This window comes from Monodon monoceros, unplaced genomic scaffold (assembly GCF_005190385.1).
Source record: "Monodon monoceros isolate NGI ecotype Baffin Bay Population unplaced genomic scaffold, NGI_Narwhal_1 Super_Scaffold_18, whole genome shotgun sequence".
Classification (NCBI taxonomy): domain Eukaryota; kingdom Metazoa; phylum Chordata; class Mammalia; order Artiodactyla; family Monodontidae; genus Monodon; species Monodon monoceros.
The window spans coordinates 159,825,578-159,847,503 of NW_021703774.1; the positions used below are offsets into that span (position 1 = coordinate 159,825,578).

Here is a 21,926-nt window from a genome sequence, read left to right on the forward strand (position 1 = left end):
CGCTCCCTCCGCCAAGGCAAGCTCACAGCTCCCTGCACGAGGCCAGGGCAGGCCCAACATGGGAGCTACCCTCCTGACCCTCCCTCTCCTACAGCGCTCAGAGGAAGCATCCGGTCCTTGGAGCGGCCGTGATCGGACCAGGAGCAAGCAGCTCAGCCAGGGTGGGGGCAGGCAGGAGACAGAGTGCTTCGATGGCACGGCCTGCGTCAGAACGGGTGGCTGTGACGAAGGAGCAGGCGCTGTTTGGAAAGCCAATTACTGCCTGCAAGGTGGCCCTCAGTGCTCCTGGAGAGAGCCAGACCAGAGAGCAGCCAGGTGCCAGAGGGTGACCGCTCCCACTGCATCCAGGAGCAGATGGCAGCCCTGGGGAGACTGGCCCGGGACAGAATGTGACATTCTGGGGGTCACTGGCAGGCATGTGGGGCTGGGGAGAGAGCAGACTGGCCCCAGGGCTCACCCATCCAGACTTACTGCCAGATCAATCTCCCTGAAAAGACAGCCCTCAGCACAGCCCTCTCCTGCTCAAAACTCTTCAGAAGCTGCCCATCGTCCACTGAATCAAGGCCAAAACGCCACCGCTCTGCATTCCAAGTCCTTCACAGGCTGGCCCCAGGCTACCTCACAGACTCATCTCCTGCCAGTCCCAGCCCGAACCCTCTGCTCCAGCCAAATGGATTTGTTGTTCTGCAAACAAGCTCTTCAGTCAGCCCCCCACCCCCACGCCTTTGTTCACACCATTTCATCTCCCTGGGAATGTCCTTCCCCCACAGTCCCCTCCTCCTTGCGTCTCCGTCTAAGCCTGCTGACACTGAAAGCCCATTCAGACATCACATCTTCCTGGTGCTTCCCTGATCCCCAGTTAAAGTGACCTAACTTTTCTTGATGCCCACAGCACTTCACCTGATCATTCAAAGACTTAACTGCTTCCTGCCTCTTTGGTGATGAAGCATGTCCACATCTTTATCCCCTGTCCAGAGACTGGGCACTCCGGAGTACAAGAACTCAGAGTGACAGAACTTTGTGTCCCTAGTTCTTAGTGCATAGTAGGAATTCAGAGAACATGGTGAGGGTACCCACGGATTGGGAAATCATCAGTCTCTCTTAGCAAGAATGCAGGAATGAGACAGCTCTTAGCCTAGAGCCTGACTGAACACCACTGCATTCTGCCCACCTGCTGGGAAAGAGGGGCAACACACCTCAGGATGGCCCCAAAGCTGTTGTCTCCTGGGGTTGGCTGCCATCTGAGCCCTTGGCAAGCTCCTGATGCCTGAGCTAAGGCCCGTGGGGGCAGCATCGTTCCGAACCCCCATCCACCACCCTGCTGACTTGGGTGGGTTTCTTAAGCTTCCCTCTCTGGCCTGACTAGTTGCAGCCAGACGATGGCACACCAGCTGGCCTGTCTGTCTGGGCAGAGCCAAGGGATGCCAGACGGAGCAGAAATGGCTGTGGGCCCAGCTTTATCCATCTCCCATCCTGGCCCTGGCTGGGGGATGGGGTCTGCCTGCCTGCTTGCCTGCTGGTGCTGCAGGCAGAAGGGCCGGGGGCCCTGGTGGTCTCCAAAGATAAAGGGTTCTTCAGGATACGGACCTACTACTCCCTTACCACCAGCCACTACAACTCAGCAAGACCCACAGACAGCTTCGGATGTCTAGGATCTTGTTTGTGTTTGGTCCAAACGGTCCAAGAGCATAGGAAAGCAAGCCCCAAGGTCAAGGAGCTGCAGAATCATTTCAAACAGATACCAACTGAATTCACCAAATGCCTCATTTCCATCTAGCAAGATTCTACTGCTCCTTCAAAGTCCAATTCAAGGCGCAATTCTCCAAGAGTGGGGATTAACCATTCTCCCAATTCCTACTTCCAGTGGTCACAGCACTTCCTAACAAAGCACCATGTTGAAGCTACTTGTGAACATGTTCCACTTAACTGTGAGCTTTCTTGGTGTTTGAGGCTTCCTGACTAATGAGTCAGGCACTTGCCCACCACTAACCTGGAGGTGGGGAGGAGAAGCCTGGGACTAAGAAGCCCTAAGAGGCAGCAGGATGTCACTGCTACCTTCCATGGATGCCTCAGCAGGTCGTTCCCATCAGGCCCACTCACCACTTGCGCTTCATGTAGGCAGCAGCTCGGTTCCCGTAGAGCATGGCGTTGTGAGGGGCCCTCTGCACGGCCTTGCTGTAAAGCTGGATGGCCTGGGTCCACTGCTGGCAGGCAAAAGCCTCATTGGCTTGCTGTTTCACACGCTCCAGGTATGGGGGCAGCTCTACCTGGGGGCTGTGAGGGAACAGAGCCAAGTCAGGCCAACCAAGGAAGGCCAGAGGAGCCTCTCAGGAAGTCTGTAGCCCTGCCTGAAGGCCACTCAGGTTTTCCCGGTCCCTGGGATCTCCACTGTCATCTAAAAGAGGGTACCACTCCTATCCTTGGCCTGGGTTATTGTGATAGGTAATGGTCACAATTCCAGATGCTCTGAGCCAGTGGGGGGGGGGGGACAAACAGGGAGAAATGAAGCTGTCCTGGACAGGTTTAATGGAATTCTTAATCAAACTCCTGGGCATGAAAGTAGCTGACACCTACAGCCTCCATGCTGAGCCGAACCTCGTTACCATCCAAGTGCCTCTCGTGGATCTCTCTATAGATAATTACGTTTCTCTCAAGGGCTAGAGGATCTGGGCACGTCTGTATCCAAAGCCCAGCACAGGGCCTGGAAGTGAACAGAGGCTAGAAGATGCTATGAATGGAGAAAATATAATGGGGGAGGACCGTCTGTGTGGGACCCCTTTATAGGAGGGAGCCCAGTGCTAAGATGAGCTAGCCCCTGGGTCCTGGCGCCAGCTACTGGTATCAAGGGACCAGAGCTTCAGATTGAGCATGACTGGAGTCCTACCAGGAAGAAGTGGCACTGGGACCACTAGCCACAGTCCAGAAGCCTCTTTGCCCCAGTCCCCTGACTCTGGGGTGTATGCCTGGGTGGGGGTCAGGAGGAAGGTTTACAGGACATGCCCTCCCTCCAGTCCAGTGGGGTGTAACTGGGGCTGGGAAGGTTGGGAAAGTCAGGCTGGCCTCACCTGACATGTCCTCTACTCTCTGGCAGCCGGAAGCCGTTGCTGTGAAGGTGCAGGCCATTGGACACACCGTTGGACACACCATTGGTGGACATCTTGCCATTCTGAACTTCTGGGAGGGGGTGGGCAGAAAGGAACAGCAACAACTTAGGAGGAGGTTCTCATTTCTCCTCAGCAGCCCTCCAGCTTCCACCACAGGGTCTGATGGTTCCATTGTGGGGCTATCCCCCCAAGGTAGGTCTATTCCCAGAAAGCAGGCAAGGACATAAAGAAAAGCCTGTGCGCCCTCTGCTGGCTGAAGCGGGACACAACTTCAACTTGGCATTAGCTGGGGGTGGGGATGGAGTGGGGGGTGAGGAGGTGCCTAAAACAACTGTAGGCCCCAGGAGGAAATCAATGAGGAGACTGGTCCAGGACGAGAAGGGAAAGACAATTACTTCAGGCCCTCAAGAGCCAAGCCACGGAAAGAACCTGCTTTTTCGGAGGGAAGTGAAAAGGGCTGTGACGCAAACCCCTTTGACAGACCTCTCTGACCTAATATTACCTTCCTTCTTACTGTACAGTGTTATTTCAGAGAATCTACTCCTTTTGCAGGATCACAGCCAGCACAAGGTAAGTGGCAGGCTTCTCAGCAGAGGCACTGTACACTCATGCTCCCCAGCAGAGATGCCCTAAAGGATACCCGAAGGGAGAACTTACCCCCTGAGGAGTGGCATTTTCTAGGCAAGAGGAAGGTGTACGGCCGCTGCTTGTAAGTCAGGTCAAACAAATAGACCTAGAGTGCAGGGGTCAAGAAAAGAATGGACACTGTGAGGCAAGAATGTGGCTGGACTGTGAGCGAGGCCTGGGTGGCTCCCAGGAACACAGCTGAGCGTTGAGCAGGGAACCATCAAGTGAGGGAGAAGGGGTGTTTCTACGGAGCAAACCTCAGGCAGGAAAATCTCGCCAGTTCCTGGCCCTTAGGGTGGATGGCCTGAAATACTGTCATTACTTCGAATCACATGTTTATTAGGTCGACAAGGTCCTCAGAGGTCTCATGTTATAGATGGGAAAACTGAAGCCTCAGAGCAGAGAAGCAATTTGCTCAAAGTAACACTGCTAGTTACTTCCCTCAGTAAATATTAGCTATTATTACTTACTATTTATTGAATTCTTACTTTGCTCCAGGACCTCTGCTAAGTGTTTTATATGGCTTTTTTTCATTTCATCCTAGAACCGCCCCCCCGCCCCACGAAAAGGTACTATTATCATCACCCCCTGAACAGATGAAGAAATGTAGGCTCAGAGTTTAATTAATTTATCCAGGGCCATAAAAGCAGCAGGTGGCACAGTCAGGACCCAAAACCGAGTCTGTCTGGCTCCGAACCACTCTGCTAGACTGCCTCGCCACTCATCTTTATGCTACCTTTAAGCCAGGTGACAGCTAAGCAACCTGAAGCCAGAGCCCTCTTCTGAACTCAAGGGCTCACCTAGTCTCCATCCCATTTCTCTTGTATCACACCTTGACTTTAAATGTCATCAACGGTTTCACTTGCCATGTCGCTCCCATCAGCCTAGGATGGGTCATATTTCACGTTTGTTTCCCTCGTGTTCATGATAATGCTACCCCCAGAGTAAGTACTCAGTGACTTTGTAGAGTAAATGAATTTTTGCAAGGCTTACTAAATATCATGACTGAGAGATTGTAAACAGAAGGGTTAGCAACCTGCCATTATCAAAGAACACTTCCCAAAGCTGGCCCAAAACTGCAGCCTGGCTGCATGCTCTGAGCCCCAGGATTTCCTCCTAGGAAAACAGAAGATGAGGAAACCAAGGTTCAGGAAAATGAAGAGAGTTGTTCAAAGTCACAGTACACAGCTAGTAAACAAAAGGCCAGCATCTGAAGACAAGTCTGTCAGTTCTAAACCTTACACTCAAGGCCAGGGCACCTCTCTGGGAATTCCAAAGATGCCATGGCACTTCCACATTTCACAGTAATGTCATTTACAATGAGGCTTCTTGTCTGCCTCATGGTAGGGGATGTGGGGTACACAGCCCTGGCTGCTGGATATGAGGGTGGGAGGGGGAAGGGCAGAGCCACGTTGGGCTGCCGTCCATACCTGCTCTCCTCCCATGTTGACCAGCAGCTCTGTGCCATTGGGGCTGAAGGTCACATAGGTGGCGACCAGCACTCTCAGACGGTTGTTGTAGTCGGGCAGCTTCACTGGCAGGTGACCTGCAGGGAACAGCCCTGTTACCCTAGTGTGAGGCTTCCAATCCCTCCCAATGTTGAGCCCTTACTATATGAACTGGGCCAACTGTGTTATATGCTTTATCTCATTGAGTCATTACAACCCCATTTTACAGAAAAGAAATTAAGACTCCTCAAGGGTAAGTAATTTACCAAAGGTTATATGATAGCTGGTCACTGACAGTCATCAAAGCCCAGGTCTGTCTGATTCTAAACCCCTTGCTCTTGGTCACCATGCCATGCCGCCTCCTTGCACTGCCCCACAGACAATCAGCACCCTGCCAAGAGTTTAGGGCCAGAGTTGGGCTGAGCCCTACCTGCTACGTAATACTGGGCTGCACCATCCGGAAGGGGCTTCTGCCGGTCACAGAAGGTGTGCACACCTGCTGAAGGGCTCTGCTTCATGCTCTTTCTGGTGGGAAGGCAAACCATATAGGTTATAAGGCCTAACAGTACTCCTGGCTAGACCATACCACACTTCCTGGAGAAAAACCCAAGTGTATACCCCTGGAGAGATACAGGAGGAGGTACCTTTCTTCCTTATCTCAGCACCCCCAAAGGTCCACCAACTAGACAGCTGTGGACACACATATTACAGTGCTTTATAAGTAGGTCCCGCCTACTTGTCTTGGTTCATGGCCACCCTATTACTCCCATTTTACAGATGAGGAAGCTAAAAGCTCAAGGCCCGCCCTAAGTCATGCAGTGTGTGCAGAGCAATAGTGGTCACCCAAATCCACAAATGAAAGTAATGCAGGCCGGAAGTTTCTGCACTTTTCCCAGGAGTCCACTGAAAACCCAGGCTGGCGGAGCCGCTCAGGTCTGGGACTTCTGTGGAGATTCTGAGTACATTCTACTTTTGTTTAAAAAAAAAAAAGAATAAAGTAGAATTATATGTACAAATAAAGGAATTACATGTATAAGATTATAACTCTGTACACACACTCATAGTGAAAGAACAAGCAGAAAATACTATATACAGTGATTTCTTTCAGGTAATGGAGTATGGGTAATTTCTTTAATATACTTTTCATATTCTCCAAAATAAGCATGGATTAAATTTTTTAAAAAAGAATCACAAAATTACGAAAACCCACCTCAGAGCTTCCCTGGTGGCACAGTGGTTAAGAATCTGCCTGCCAATTGCAGGGGACATGGTTTGGAGCCCTGGTCTGGGAAGATCCCACATGCCGCGAAGCAGCTAAGCCCGTGCGCCACAACTACTGAGCCTGTGCTCTAGAGCCCGCGAGCCGCAACTACTGAGCCCACGTGCCACAACTACTGAAGCCCGCACGCCTAGAGCCTGTGCTCCGCAACAAGAGAAGCCACCGCAATAAGCCCGCGTGCCGCAACGAAGACCCAATGCAGCCACAAATAAATAAATAAAATAGATACATTAAAGAAATAAAAAATGTAAAAAAAAAAAGCAAAAACAACCCACCTCAAAAAGAAGAGGGCATGGCAATGAGGGAAAGGGGCAGCAGGTTCCAGGTTCCCTTGCCCACAGGAGGCCGCGCTATTCATACCTGTGGTTATGGATCATGCGAATGTCATAGAGCCTCACAAAGGGCCCACTGGCCCCCACTGCCAGGCAGTTGTTGTCCTGGGGGTTGACGGTGAGGCACTTGGCCTCTACCAGCTGGCCACAGTACTCTGTCAGGTCAATCAGCACCTCCGAGTGTTTGCTGTTCTCCCGAAGGTCATACTGGCTGTGAGAGAGGACACAGGGGGTTGGGGGTTGTGTCCGTGGGTGGAAGGCAGGGGAGAAGCCAAGGCCCAAATGCAAAGGAATTGGGAGTGGCTTTGAACCTGTTTGTAAATAATAAGAATGTCAAAAACTACTCCCATTTCTTGAGTGCCCACTGTGTGCCAGGCACTTGTAGTAGGCTTCACACACATTCTGTTTTATTCTAACATAACTCTTTAAGGTAGGTACTACTAACCCCGCGTTTTTTTTTAACAGATATCAATATTATTGTTACTAAGTACTATTACTACTGACTACTAACACTTAGTGAGAAATTGCTTTGTGTCCAGTATTGTTCCCAAGTGTTATACATGTATTATCTAATTAAATTCTCACACCATCCCTAGGTACCACTAGAAGTTCAAAGAAGCTAAATAACTTGCCTGGACGACACTGCAGTAAGTGCAGTGCTGAGATAGTGCAGAGCTGGAAAGACTGCATTTTAACCCCTCTGCTCTGATCCTTGATTAAGAATAATTCTATTCTTAACCTAGTTTCTTGCAGGAGATGAAAGAAGTATAGAGGTGACAGAAAAGAAAATCTGGAGATCATCTAAGAGCTACCTAGAAACACCAACTGCCAGGACAAGCCCAAGTCCCATCCGGGTGGTAAAGGTCAGGCCAACACATCCACCCAGCGTCAGCACACTCCTACTGGGGAACTGCTTTGATGCTGGGACACAGGCACATGCAGAGAATGGCGAGGGCATCATTCATGTGCTCACCCACCTCCGCCTAAACATCTCCAATAATTTCTTCATTGTTCACTTATCTTTCTAAGCCATCCTCACCAGATTGCTCTTCCTAAAATATTGTTTTTGTTGCATCACTTTCTTGCTCAAAAAAATTGCAGAGATTCCTCAATACTTTTAGCATGAGTTTACTCTTCGTTTACTTCTATCAAACTACTCAGTCTGGTTTTCAAGACATGATTTCACATACCTCTCCAACCTTGCTCCTCAGTTTTCTAAGTGTGGGTCAGTTACAGCCTCAGAACTGTGTCCTGTATGTGGCACGTTTACCCATGCCTTCACAAACTCTGCTCAAGCTGGGGAGTCCACTCTGCTTTTCCTTGCCCATCCAAATCCTGTCTATTCTGGAAGGCCAGCTTGTGTTCACCTTCTGCTAGGACTCCTCCCCTGGCTGTGCCTGCCCCTAAGTGCTTAGGCTCCTGCCCCATGCCCTAGGTGCTTAGCCCCTACCTGCTGCCCTGGCACAGTCTAGTCAGTCAGGGTCAACCAGCGCAACAGAGAGTTGGACCCGCCACCGACCAAGTGCATTGTGTCTGCTAAGTACTGTGGCTAAAGGTTTACGGGCACTATCTCAATTTTAATGCTCAGGCCAACAAAAGAGATATTATGATAATTCCCATTTTATAGATGAGGAAACTGAGGTCTGGGGGGTGAAGTGATTTGCCCCAGACACTGAGTGACAGAGGGAGGACTTGACTTGATCTGTCTGAGTTCTAGTTCATGTATGACTTAGACACCCCTCTTCCTCTGTAACAGGGAAGAGGGCACAAAGTCCCATAGCATCTCAAGGAAGGATATTAAAGCAGATTGTGGAGATAAGGAAAAAGTTCTAAGGTTATATGTGAAGAAAGGAGCTAAAGAGAGGCAATGAGACCATTTTAAGAAGAAGGGAAGTAGAGGCAAAGGTGTGACGATATAGGCCAGTGAAAAGGGGGAGAGTCCACTTAACCACTTCTGGCTGGCTATCCCCCACCCAGGAATATGCCCATTGAGCGACTGTTCAAGGGAAATGTATCAAGTGCCTCTATGTGCCAGGTATTGTGCTGGGCTCTAGGAACACAACCAAGGACAAGAAAGACATGGACAAAATGGACAAGACAGACAAAATGCTGAGGGAGTTTACTACTCAGTGAGGGACACAGGCAAAAAAGTAAACCATCAAGTAAATAAAATAAAAGAACTATAGAGGGTGATTAGAGTTACAGAGGATACAATTAGGGCACGGAGACAAAGAACAATGGTGGGGGATCTATTTTAGATAGGATGGTCAGAGAAGGTGCTTCTCGGGAGGTGACTCTTAAGCTGTCTCCTTAGGGTAAGAAAGAGTTGAGAAAGAGCTGGGACTGAGAAAACCAGTTAGAGGGAACAGCAAGTATGAAAGCCCAGAGGAGGCAGATGGTGCATCTGAGATGGTGAGAAAGCCAGTGGGCTTGAATGTTGCTCAGGAGAGGGTAAGAAGTGGGGAAGGTGAAGAATAGGGTAAGTAAATCAGTGGAGTTTGTTCACTGATAACTGTGCTGGGCAGACAAATGAGGCTGGAAGTCTGTTGGAGGGAAGGAGCCAGGCCTGTGGAAGGAAGCAGTAGGGCAGACAGGATGGGGGAACCGACATGGAGTGGGAGCGGGGGAGGCACAGGCCCCACTCCCTGCCTCAGGCCCTCACCGGATAAGCCCATCCTCAGCAGCGCTCCAGAATGTGTTGGGCCACATGGGCGCCGTGGCGATGCGTTTCACCCGGTTTGTGTGGTCTCCAAACATGTGGATCGTCTCCTTTACTGTCAGGTCGTGGACATGCACCTTGGAGTCAGCTGCCCCTGTGATCAAGATGCGGTCCCCAGCGTGAGGCAGGAACTGCTTGGGAGAGATTGAAGAAGAGGTTGGCAGGTGGTGGGGCTAGGCCACGGAAGGAGACTAGCCTGGATGTTAGCACCTTTTTTCCCCTCTCCATATCAGATAAGAAAACGAGCCCATCCAAGACAATCCACCAAGAAAACTTTGGATCTCGAGCATCAGCCTGTAGGCCTAGAGGTCAAAATCAGGATGTACACCTTTATTTTGCCAGAGTGGTCCTGACCTATGCCAAGCTGGACTACCTAAGGAACTCTCTTCCTCTGATTCTTCCCCAGGTAAGAGCTGAATGGATGATAATCGTAGCTGTTACCACTTACTAAGCATTTACCATGTGCTAGACATCGAGCAGGTAATTTATCTCATTAATACTTACAATAACCCCATTAAAAATTGAGGTTCGGTACTAGCATTCAGGAGGACTGTCAATTCAAACTCAAGTCTGTCTGACTCCTATATGCCTCATGATGGCTATTTAATAACCTGGGGGTTAAGTAATAAATTAGTCTTGAAATGAAAAGGACTTTCAGTGTTATAAGGGAGTGGGTGTTTTAAATTGGTTCAAATATTTCTGGAGAACAATCTGGCAATAGGTAAGAAACATAAAAACTATTTCTATCTTTTGACCTAAAACTTCCACTTCTGAGAAATAATTCTAAAAGAAAAAAGGGACCTATGCAGAAATGCTCCAAGTAGCACTCCTTATAATGGCAAGTGCTGGAAATGGCTCAAAAGTCAGAACTTGGGGAAGGGCTGAGCATCAAAAGAATACATCTTTATGTGGCCATAATTCAAAAGGACAACCCCATCATTTTGATGAATTTGAGAACAAAATATTCCAGATCACATGTGGCAAGGTCAAAATAGCCACAAACATAACTTTGATTAATAATTTTTAAAACGTATACAGTTCTATCACCTAGTGTTGAGGAAGAAAAATATTCGGGTGTGATGTTAGTTGAGTTATTCTCTTCTTTCTTAAGTTTCAAAGATTGAATTATCTTTTTTTCTTAGTTGAAAAGTTTCTCCCAGCCCACAACAAGGCTGAATGGGTGCTGGGGTCTGGGGGGGTGAGGGAGAGGGTGTTGACATTTTCCTGCATTTAAGTAGCTAAAGCCCCACTTGACTTTAACAATTCACTCTTTCCACATGCACTTCTCTAATAGCTCACCAGCATAAGGGCTAGATGAAACAGATGGAATCTGATCATTTTTAGGAACAACTAGTAGTCTTTGATCCTGGCTGGAGACAACATATACCCCACGCGCAATAGAAATAAACAGGAGAACCCTTGGGAAGAGCTTGTGGCCACTGCCATACTCGTTCCACACTATAGACGCCACCAGGGGGAGCTCGTGGGTTAAATAAATAGATCTGTGGTGTTTTTATCACCAGAAGAGAGAGGAACCCTTTTCTATACCTTTTTATAACAGAAGAGGAGGCTGAGAGTCTGTGAATATAAGTGCCTTGCCCAAGGTCTTACTATTAGGGAGTATCAAGGTCATTGTCCAATTCTGGCCTCTGAACTCAACATTTTGTATTCTATGACGCCAAACTGAGAGCTTAGGCCCCTCCCCAGATCTGAGCCCACAGATTTAAACTGGGCCTGACACTTTTCAGGGGAGGAAAGCAGTCTCTGTTCATCATGCAAGAGGTGAATCAGCATTGTTCTGTCTCTCAAATCACAGAAATTCATCTAGGATTGGTCCCTGGAACAGGAGATGAGAATCATCGAGCTTAGGAAAGAAGCTCTGATTAGTGAAATAAGTTGGTTTTGAGCTCTTGAATCTATCTTCTTCTTCAGGTATCTTGTAATTCATCTTGATATTAATTAGGAAAACATTTCTTAGATTAGTGAGGCTTTCCAAAGGACAGCCTCACTCTCACATACATCCATTACAGAATTTCAGAGCTGGAAAGACTTAAAGGCCATTTCCTTCAGCCTTCAACCTAGCAGATGAGTGCCCAGTGAGGAATACCTCAGCGCTAGGACATTTACTACATCCTCAGAAGGCCCATTTTACCTTTTTCAGATATCTCTAAGCATTAGACAATCCTTTCCTTCATCAGGCCTACATTGGCTTCTGAAAACTTAACAGTCACTACTCCTAGGTCTGTTCTCTGGGACCGAGAGGCACAAGTTTCATGTCACTTCCACATAACAGGTCTTCAGAGGTCTGAAGTCCTTTAAGTCCCCTGCCTCCCCTCTTCTCAGCTCAACTCCCCTCGACCAACAATCAGAGACTCATTTCCTATGAAAAGTAGAACAGCTAAAATCACCTCTGTGACAGGTGCTTTTTAAATCAATCATCTCATTGAACTGTAACATCAGCGCTGTGGATTGCTACTTCCCTTTTTAGTTAAATTATTTATTTACTCATTTATTCATTAACGTGGGGGATTTTCCTTAGCTACTTCCTTTTTACAGATGGGTAAACAGGCCCAGAGGGGTCAGCTGATTTTCCCAGTTCACACAGCTTCCAAGGAGCAGATGAGGGAGTCAAACACAGGTCTGCCTGCTACTGAAGTTCATGCTCAGAACCATACCTCCCATCATCACCACTCACATAAGTATAAATTTATTTGGAGCTGGCCTCTTGGCTCTAAGAGAAGAAGCAGAGCATGGAAAAGAGACGGAATTTCAGGAATCACCAGCAGATGCTCAGATCACAAAGATGTCTGTGACCCCAGGGTATACGTGGGACACACACATGCAAACACAACCATGTGCACAGCCCAGTCACACCATTCACTTGCTTTGTGGCTTATCCTGCTCACCTTGACAGAAAAGATATTTGCAGTGTGTCCTGTGTGCATGGAAAGCAGCTTCTTATGGTGCAGCGGGTCCCACACAATCGTGTGCTGGTCATCAGAACCAGAGGCCAGCAAGCTGCAAGTAGAGAGAAAGAACAGTTCTGACCTCTCCTCAAGTTCCTGCCCCCACTTCCTCTATCCCACGTTTCCCAGTTGATAAGGACTTAGGCTACACAGAACTTGAAGAACAGTAGATGTCACAGAATATAAGGTTATCTTGTAAACAGTGATTGATTCTCTTCTATTTTGTCCTGAGAATTTCTCATCATTCCTTAAATGCAATAGCTTATCAAAAAAACAGGGTTTGGAAGGTCATTCAACTTTCCATCTATCTGTGATTCATTGTTTAACTGTGTATTGATAATGATGAACTAAACTTAAGTACATAGCACAGAGCAGCAGTCTCCACTCTTGGGTCCACTCTTTTCCTTAGATCTACAAAGAGGAAGGAAAGTCCTCTTCTCCCAACCTCCCCATACCATTCTCCAGCACCCCCTAGGTGTCGGAGCTCATACTTACTCTCCTTTCTCATTCCACTCCAGACAGTTGACACATCCTGAGTGACCCTGGGGGAGCAAATGGAGAGGGACAAGAAGAGAGTCAGTTAGAGGTTCTCCTGGATCACTCAACATCAGGAAATGGAAGTGAACAGGTAAAACAGCCTTTCCGTCATCAGTGTTTTCCAGGCGTATGTGAGGGACCAGGATTGAATTAAACTGCCTGGCATTTTACAATATATAAAGTACCTTCATATTCATGATCTCACTTGATACTGAACCCCTCTGAGCCATAAAGGGCAGATTTCATTGATCCTATTTTGCAGAAAAGTAAACTGAAGTTCAGATAATAGTAGTAGAAGTTATATCCAAACAAATTTCTGCTCCTACCACTAGAGGGGACATGTCAACAGTCCCTTCAAGAGACACCCCCTCAGCCACAGAAAATCTGGCAGAGGAGCAACTGACTGAAAGGCAGCCGATTAGCTAGAAGGCTGATCTTCCATTCATTTGGCACATATTTAATTCATCGAGCACTTACTGCATGCCAGGTACTGTTCAGATGCTGGGGGCAGAGCAGTATACAAAATAAATCTTGTATTTAGATCTTCTGCAGCTTACTTCCAAGTAGGTGGAGCCTGGTATAGTGAGGTAAGTTAAGCTTGGGGATTTGAATTGAGAGACATGGAGAAGTGAGGCAGTTAATGACAGACGCTGAAGTTGAAAGCATGTGCGGAGAGAAGTCATGGCAAAGCTAGAATTAAGAGGAAACAGAATCCATGGAAAGCAGAAGGTATGAAGTGGCAGAAACGAGTCTTACATGGGAGAAGGAGAGAACAAGTCACTTCCATTCCTACACTCTGTTCTTTCTTTCCCTCACCCTCCCTCATTCCTAATGGCACCTTGATTTTCATTTCATTATCTGCCCAGCCCAAATCAGACCATGTGTAAGTTCACTGTCCTTTCCACAGTGATAGGTTCAGGAACTTAGATCTAAGCCAAATGGGACATGGCATTCACTTGGACACAGGTACTGGCTCAGAAATGAGCCTGTGACCCCAATTGGATGCAAGGGGACCAGTTGCTGGGAGTGTGTGGAAAAGGAGTTTTCTCATTTTCAGGAGAGAGTCTATGAAAGGGATGCCTTTCTTTCTCTGGATGCTGGGTGTCCTAATGTGACTCCTGGACTTGTGACCACGAGGGTAGCCAGCCTGAGAGTGAAATAAACAGAGAGAGTAAAGCCCAGCCAAGGGAATCACAGAAATATGGAGCCAAAGAGACCAGAGTAACCAACCCTGATGCCTACCCTACTCCTGGGCTTCCAGTCAGGAGCCAGTCTGCTCATTATTGTTTAAGGTCACTTGAGTTGGGCTGTTACCTGTGGCCCAGAGCATCCTGATTAACTCATTCTTCAGGTCGCAGTTTATCAGCACTTCCCTCAAGATGCCTTTCCCACCCTGTAAATCTGGGAAGGAGGCACATCCTTCCTGTGGGCTCCTACTGTCACACTGTATTATGGCTCTGTGTCGACATGGCTATTTTGCTTCACCACACTGAGCTGCAGGGAAGTGGCCTCTGTGTACTGTGTTCACTATATCCTCTAGGCCAGGTACAGTGCCTGGCACATATCTGCTGCATAATGAACAAGTGAGTCCAGGGGGACTAGTGGGAAGAATCAAGAGACATGAACAAATCTAATTCCCTGACTCTCTAGGCAGAAGAGGCTTTTCCTCTGCCTTCTCCTTCCTTCTTACCCGTTGTCCCATAAAGATTCTCATTTGAGTTGATCCTCGTTTCTTTCTGGGTTCTGCACTTAAATACATTATTGACACATTCACTCTGTTCAAACTTGCCAGACCACTTACTGACCTGAGGCTTCTCACTTTCCCACAGCACTTGGTGGACACCCCACACATGACTCTGGTCACTCCTTCTGGATCAGAATCATTTCTGTCCTCACCCCTCTCATTTTCCTAACAGGCTTTAAATTACTTGTGCCCAGGGCTCAAGTCTTCAGTTTGCAACTTCCCAGAGTACCGAGGGCCTTGAACGAGCGCCACTTACTGAGGGTTTACAAAGAGCGAGGCACAGTACCTTGCACTTGTGGTAGGGAGAACAACGGCCCCCCTACAAACGTCCATGTCCTGATCCTCTGGAACCCATGAATATGTTACGGTAGGTGGCAAAAGGGACTTTGCAGATATGATTAAGGTTAAAATCCTCGAGGTGGGAAATTAGCCTAGATTATCCAGGTGAGCCCAATATAATCACACGAGTCCTTAAAATCAGTGAACGTTGGGACTTCCCTGGCATCCCAGTGGTTAAGACTTCGCCTTCCAATGCAGGGGGTGCAGGTTCGATCCTTGGTCAGGGAGCTAAGATCCCACATACCTCGGGGCCAAAAAACCAAAACATAAAACAGAAGGAATATTGTAACAAATTCAATAAAGACTTTAAAAATGGTCCACATCAAAAAAAAAATAAAAATCAGTGAACCTCTCCTGGCTGCAGAGAGTAGAGAGATGTAGGTGTAAAAGGGACTTGACCTGCTATTGCCAGTTCTGAAGATGGAAGAAGGGGGTCACGAGCGAAGAAATACAGCAATCTCTAGAAAGCGGGAATTGCAAGAAAACGGATTCTACTCTATAGCCTCCAGAAGGAGAATAGCCCTGTCAAGACTTTAGCCTGGTGAGACCCATGTCAGACTTCCAATCTACAGAACTGTAAGATAATAAATTTGTGTTGCTTTAAGCCACTAAGTTTGTGGTAATTTGTTGTGGTAGCAATAGAAAACTAATACAGCATTCTACATCCATTATCTTAAGAAACAGGTATCGATTCACAGCAAGATAGACAAGATCAAAAGGCAGAGGGCTATGTACCAGATGAAGGAACAAGATAAAACCCCAGAAAAACAACTAAATGAAGTGGAGATAGGCAACCTTCCAGAAAAAGAATTCAGAATAATGATAGTGAAGATGATCCAGGACCTCGGAAAAAGAATGGAGGCAAAGATCGAGAAGATGCAAGAAATGTTCAACAAAGATCTAGAAGAATTAAAGAACAAACAAACAGAGATGAACAATACAATAATTGAAATGAAAAACACACTACAAGGAATCAATACCAGAATAACTGAGGCAGAGGAACAGATAAGTGACCTGGAAGACAGAATGGTGGAATTCACTGCTGTGGAACAGAATAAAGAAAAAAGAATGAAAAGAAATGAAGACAGCCTAAGAGACCTCTGGGACAACATTAAATGCAACGACATTCGCATTATAGGGGTCTCCGAAGGAGAAGAGAGAGAGAAAGGACCATAGAAAATATTGGAAGGATTATAATCGAAAACTTCCCTAACATAGGAAAGGAAATAGCCACCCAAGTCCAGGAAGTGCAGAGTCCCAGGCAGGATAAACCCAAGGAGACACATAGTAATCAAATTGGCAAAAATTAAAGACAAAGAAAAATTATTGAAAGCAGCAAGGGAAAAACGACTCCCCTAGGAGTTCCCAAGGGAACTCCCATAAGGTTAACAGCTGATTTCTCAGCAGAAACTCTACAAGCCAGAAGGGAGTGGCATGATATACTTAAAGTGATGAAAGGGAAGAACCTACAACCAAGATTACTCTACCCAGCAAGGATCTCATTCAGATTCGATGGAGAAATCAAACGCTTTACAGACAAGCAAAAGTTAAGAGAATTCAGCACCACCAAACCAGCTCTACAACAAATGCTAAAGGAACTTCTCTAAGTGGGAAACATGAGAGAAGAAAAGGACCTACAAAAACAAACCCAAAACAATTAAGAAAATGATAATAGGAACATACATATTGATAATTACCTTAAACGTGAATGGATTAAATGCTCCAACCAAAAGACACAGGCTTGCTGAATGGATACAAAAACAAGACCCATATATGTGCTGTCTAGCAGAGACCCACTTCAGACCTAGGCACACATACAGACTGAAAGTGAGGGAATGGAAAAAGATAGTCCATGCAAATGGAAATCAAAAGAAAGCTGGAGTAGCAATACTCATATCAGATAAAATAGACTTTAAAATAAAGAATGTTACAAGAGACAAGGAAGGATAGTACACAATGATCAAGGGATCAATCCAAGAAGAAGATATAATAATTATAAATATATATGCACCCAACATAGGAGCACCTCAGTACATAAGGTAACTGCTAATAGCTATAAAAGAGGAAATTGGGGCTTCCCTGGTGGCTCAGTGGTTGAGAGTCTGCCTGCCGATGTGGGAGATGTGGGTTCATGCCCCGGTCTGGGGGGATCCCACATGCCGCGGAGCGGCTGGGCCCATGAGCCATGGCCGCTGGGCCTGTGCGTCTGGAGCCTGTGCTCCGCAAGGGGAGAGGCCACGGCAGTGAGAGGCCCGCGTACCGCAAAAATAAAAAAAAGAGGAAATCGACAGTAACACAATAATAGCGGGGGACTTTAACACCTCACTTACACCAATGGACGGATCATCCAGACAGAAAATTAATAAGGAAACACAAGCTTTAAATGACACAATAGACCAGATAGATTTAATTGATATTTATAGGACATTCCATCCAAAAACAGCAGGTTACACTTTCTTCTCAAGTGCGCACGGAACATTCTCCAGGAGAGATCACATCTTGAGTCACAAATCAAGCCTCAGTAAATTTAAGAAAATTGAAATCATATCGAGCATCTTTTCTGACCACAATGCTATGAGATTAGAAATCAATTACAGGGAAAAAAAATGTAAAAAACACAAACACATGGAGGCTAAACAATATATTACTAAATAACCAAGAGATCACTGAAGAAATCAAAGAGGAAATCAGAAAATACCTGGAGACAAATGACAATGAAAACACGATGATCCAAAACCTATGGGATATGGCAAAAGGAGTTCTAAGAGGGAAGTTTATAGCTATACAAGCCTACCTCAAGAAACAAGAAAAATCTCAAATAAACAATCTAACCTTACACCTAAAGGAACTAGAGAAAGAAGAACAAACAAAACCCAAAGTTAGCAGAAGGAAAGAAATCATCAAGATCAGAGCAGAAATAAATGAAATAGAAACAATAGCAAAGATCAATAAAACTAAGAGCTGGTTCGTTGAGAAGATAAGCAAAATTGATAAACCATTAGCCAGACTCATCAAGAAAAAGAGGGAGAGGACTCAAATCAATAAAATCAGAAATGAAAAAGGAGAAGTTACAACAGACACCACAGAAATACAAAGCATCCTAAGAGACTACTACGTGCAACTCTATGCCAATAAAATGGACAACCTGGAAGAAATGGACAAATTCTTAGAAAGGTATAACCTTCCAAGACTAAACCAGGAAGAAATAGAAAATATGAACAGACCAATCACAAGTAATGAAATTGCAACTGTCATTAAAAATCTTCCAACAAACAAAAGTCCAGGACCAGATGGCTTCACAGGTGAATTCTATCAAACATTTAGAGAAGAGCTAACACCCATCCTTCTCAAGCTCTTCCAAAAAATTGCAGAGGAAGGAACACTCCCAAACTCATTCTATGAGGCCACCATCACCCTGATGCCAAAACCAGACAAAGATACTACAAAAAAAGAAAATTACAGACCAATATCACTGATGAATACAGATGCAAAATTCCTCAACAAAATACTAGCAAACAGAATCCAACAACACATTAAAAGGATCATACACCATGATCAGGTGGGATTTATCCCAGGGACGCAAGGATTCTTCAATATATGCAAATCAATCAATGTGATACACCATATTAACAAATTGAAGAATAAAAACCACATGATCATCTCAATAGATGCAGAAAAAACTTTTGACAAAATTCAACACCCATTTATAATAAAAACTCTCCAGAAAGTGGGCATAGAGGGAACCTATCTCAACATAATAAAGGCCATATATGACAAACCCACAGCAAACATTATTCTCAATGGTGAAAAACTGAAAGCATTTCCTCTAAGATCAGGAACAAGACAAGGGTGTCCACTCTCACCACTATTATTCAACATAGTTTTGGAAGTCCTAGCCATGGCAATCAGAGAAGAAAAAGAAATAAAAGGAATACAAATTGGAAAAGAAGAAGTAAAACTGTCACTGTTTGCAGATGACATGATACTATACATAGAGAATCCTCAAGATGTCACCAGAAAACTACTAGAGCTAATCAATGAATTTTGTAAAGTTGCAGGATACAAAATTAATGCACAGAAATCTCTTGCATTCCTATACACTAATGATGAAAACTCTGAAAAAGAAATTAAGGAAACACTCCCATTTACCACTGCAACAAAAAGAATAAAATACCTAGGAATAAACCTACCTAAGGAGACAAAAGACCTGTATGCAGAAAACTATAACACTGATGAAAGAAATTAAAGATGATACCAACAGATGGAGAGATATACCATGTTCTTGGATTGGAAGAATCAATATTGTGAAAATGACCATACTAACCAAAGCAATCTACAGATTCAATGCAATCCCTATCAAATTATTAACGGCATTTTTTACAGAACTAGAACAAAAAATCTTAAAATTTGTATGGAGACACAAAAGACTCCAAATAGCCAAAGCAGTCTAGAGGGAAAAAAACAGAGCTGGAGGAATCAGACTCCCTGACTTCAGACTATACTACAAAGCTACAATAATCAAGACAATATGGTACTGACACAAAACCAGAAATATAGATCAATGGAACAAGATAGAAAGCCCAGAGATAAACCCATGCACCTCTGGTCAACTAATCTATGACAAAGGGGGCAAGGATATACAATGGAGAAAAGACAGTCTCTTCAATAAATGGCGCTGGGAAAACTGGACAGCTACATGTAAAAGAATGAAATTAGAACACTCCCTAACACCATACTCAAAAATAAACTTAAAATGGATTAGAGACCTAAATGTAAGACTGGACACTATAAAACTCTTAGAGGAAAACTTAGGAAGAACATTCTTTGACATAAATCACAGCAAGATCTTTTTTGATCCACCTCCTAGAATAATGGAAATAAAAACAAAAATAAACAATGGGACCTAATGAAACTTAAAAGCTTTTGCACAGCAAAGGAAAACATAAACAACACGAAAAGAGAACCCTCAAAATGGGAGAAAATATTTGCAAACGAATCAACAGACAAAGGATTAATCTCCAAAATATGTAAACAGCTCATGCAGCTCAATATTAAAACCTAAATAGATATTTCTCCAAAGAAGACATACAGATGGCCAAGAAGCACATGAAAAGCTGCTCAACATCACTAATTATTAGAGAAATGCAAATCGGAACTACAATGAGGTATCACCTCACACCAGTTAGGATGGGCATCATCAGAAAATGTACAAACAACAAATGCTGGAGAGGGTGTGGAGAAAAGGGAACCCTCTCGCGCTGTTGGTGGGAATGTAAATTAATACAGCCACTATGGAGAACATTTTGGAGGCTCCTTAAAAAACTAAAAATAGAATTACATATGACCCAGAAATCCCACTACTGGGCATATACCCAGAGAAAACCATAATTCAAAAAGACACATGCACCCCAATGTTCATTGCAGCACTATTTACAATAGCCAGGTCATGGAAGCAACCTAAATGCCCATCGACATACAAATGGATAAAAAAGATGTGGTACATATACACAATGGAATATTACCCGGCCATAAAAAGGAACGAAATTGGGTCATTTGTAGAGACATGGATGGATCTAGAGACTGTCATACAGAGTGAAGTAAGTCAGAAAGCGAAAAACAAATATCGCATATTAACGCATATATGTGAAACCTAGAAAAATGGTACAGATGAATCGGTTTGCAGGGCAAAAATTGAGACACAGATGTAGAGAACAAACATATGGACACCAAGGGGGGAAAGCGGCAGGGGGTGGTGGTGGTGGTGTGCTGAATTGGGCGATTGGTTGACATGTATACACTAATGTGTATAAAATGGATGACTAATAAGGACCTGCTGTATAAAAAAATTAAATTAAATGTAAAAATTTTAAAAAATTAACTAACTTCTAACTTGAATGATCATCTATATTCTAGAAATACAATGTGAATGTCAAAAAAAAAAAAAAGAAACAGGTATCATTACTCATTTCATGGATAAGAAAAACAACGCTCAGAGAGGTTAGGTAATCTGCTGCGATACTGTGATTTATATATGTATTTATACTTAAGAAAGATATATTTAGTCTTCATTCTTACTTCTGGCACAGAGTTCCTAAAACCCTTGGAATTTCCTAAGTAATAAGAGTGATAAAGGTTTCGTGATATTCATAACAAACCTCTTTCAACTAACACCTGAGGTTTATGTTAATGAAGTGATTTTTGGAAAGCACCTAAGGATGGAGAACCAAACATATGATTGGAGGGCGGGAACTTTCAGTCCCACCTCCCTGACTTCCAGGGAGGGGAGAGGGACTGGAGGTTGAACTGATCACCAATGGTCAATGACTTAATCAACCATGCCAATGTGAAGAAAAAGCAAAAAGGACAGGGTTCAGAGAGCTTCTGTGTTGGTACACATGTGGAGATTTGGGGAGAGTGGCATGCTCGGAGAGGGCATGGAAGCTATGTACCCCTTCCCATATACCTTGCCCTATGCAGCTCTTTTATCTGGCTGTTCCTCAATTATATCCTTCTATAATAAATTGGTAATCTAGTAAGTAAAATGTTTCTCTGAGTTCTGTGAGTCACTTTAGCAAATTAATTGAACCAAAGGAGAGGTGTTTGGAACCTCTAATCTATAGCCAGTTGGTCCAAAGCACAGGTGACAACCTGGATTTGCCACTGCCATCTGAAGTAGGTGTTGGGGGTAGGGAACAGCAGGGCAGTCTTGTAGGACTGAACCCTTAACCTGTGGGATCTGATGCTATCTCCAGGTAGATCCTGTCAGAATTGAGTTACATCGTAGGGAACCCAGCTGGTAGCAGAGAGTTGCTTGGTGGTGTAAACAAACAA

At 45.1% G+C, this 21,926-nt stretch overlaps 1 protein-coding gene across 2 annotated transcripts in view; it reads right to left on the reverse strand.

Annotated features, from left to right (window-relative positions):
* Positions 1-21,926, reverse strand: part of WDTC1 (WD and tetratricopeptide repeats 1) — a 71,851-nt gene that overhangs the window by 7,447 nt on the left and 42,478 nt on the right. The window contains exons 4-12 of one of the 2 annotated variants that reach the window (XM_029228934.1): positions 12,971-13,017; positions 12,416-12,527; positions 9,453-9,640; positions 6,819-7,001; positions 5,610-5,704; positions 5,162-5,277; positions 3,762-3,837; positions 3,066-3,171; positions 2,101-2,274 (exon numbers count right to left, since the gene is read on the reverse strand). In XM_029228934.1, the coding sequence (XP_029084767.1) occupies positions 2,101-2,274; positions 3,066-3,171; positions 3,762-3,837; positions 5,162-5,277; positions 5,610-5,704; positions 6,819-7,001; positions 9,453-9,640; positions 12,416-12,527; positions 12,971-13,017 (1,097 nt within the window). Of the gene's footprint in view, positions 1-2,100; positions 2,275-3,065; positions 3,175-3,761; positions 3,838-5,161; positions 5,278-5,609; positions 5,705-6,818; positions 7,002-9,452; positions 9,641-12,415; positions 12,528-12,970; positions 13,018-21,926 lie in introns of both variants that reach the window. The other variant, XM_029228933.1, reaches the window with a different exon arrangement.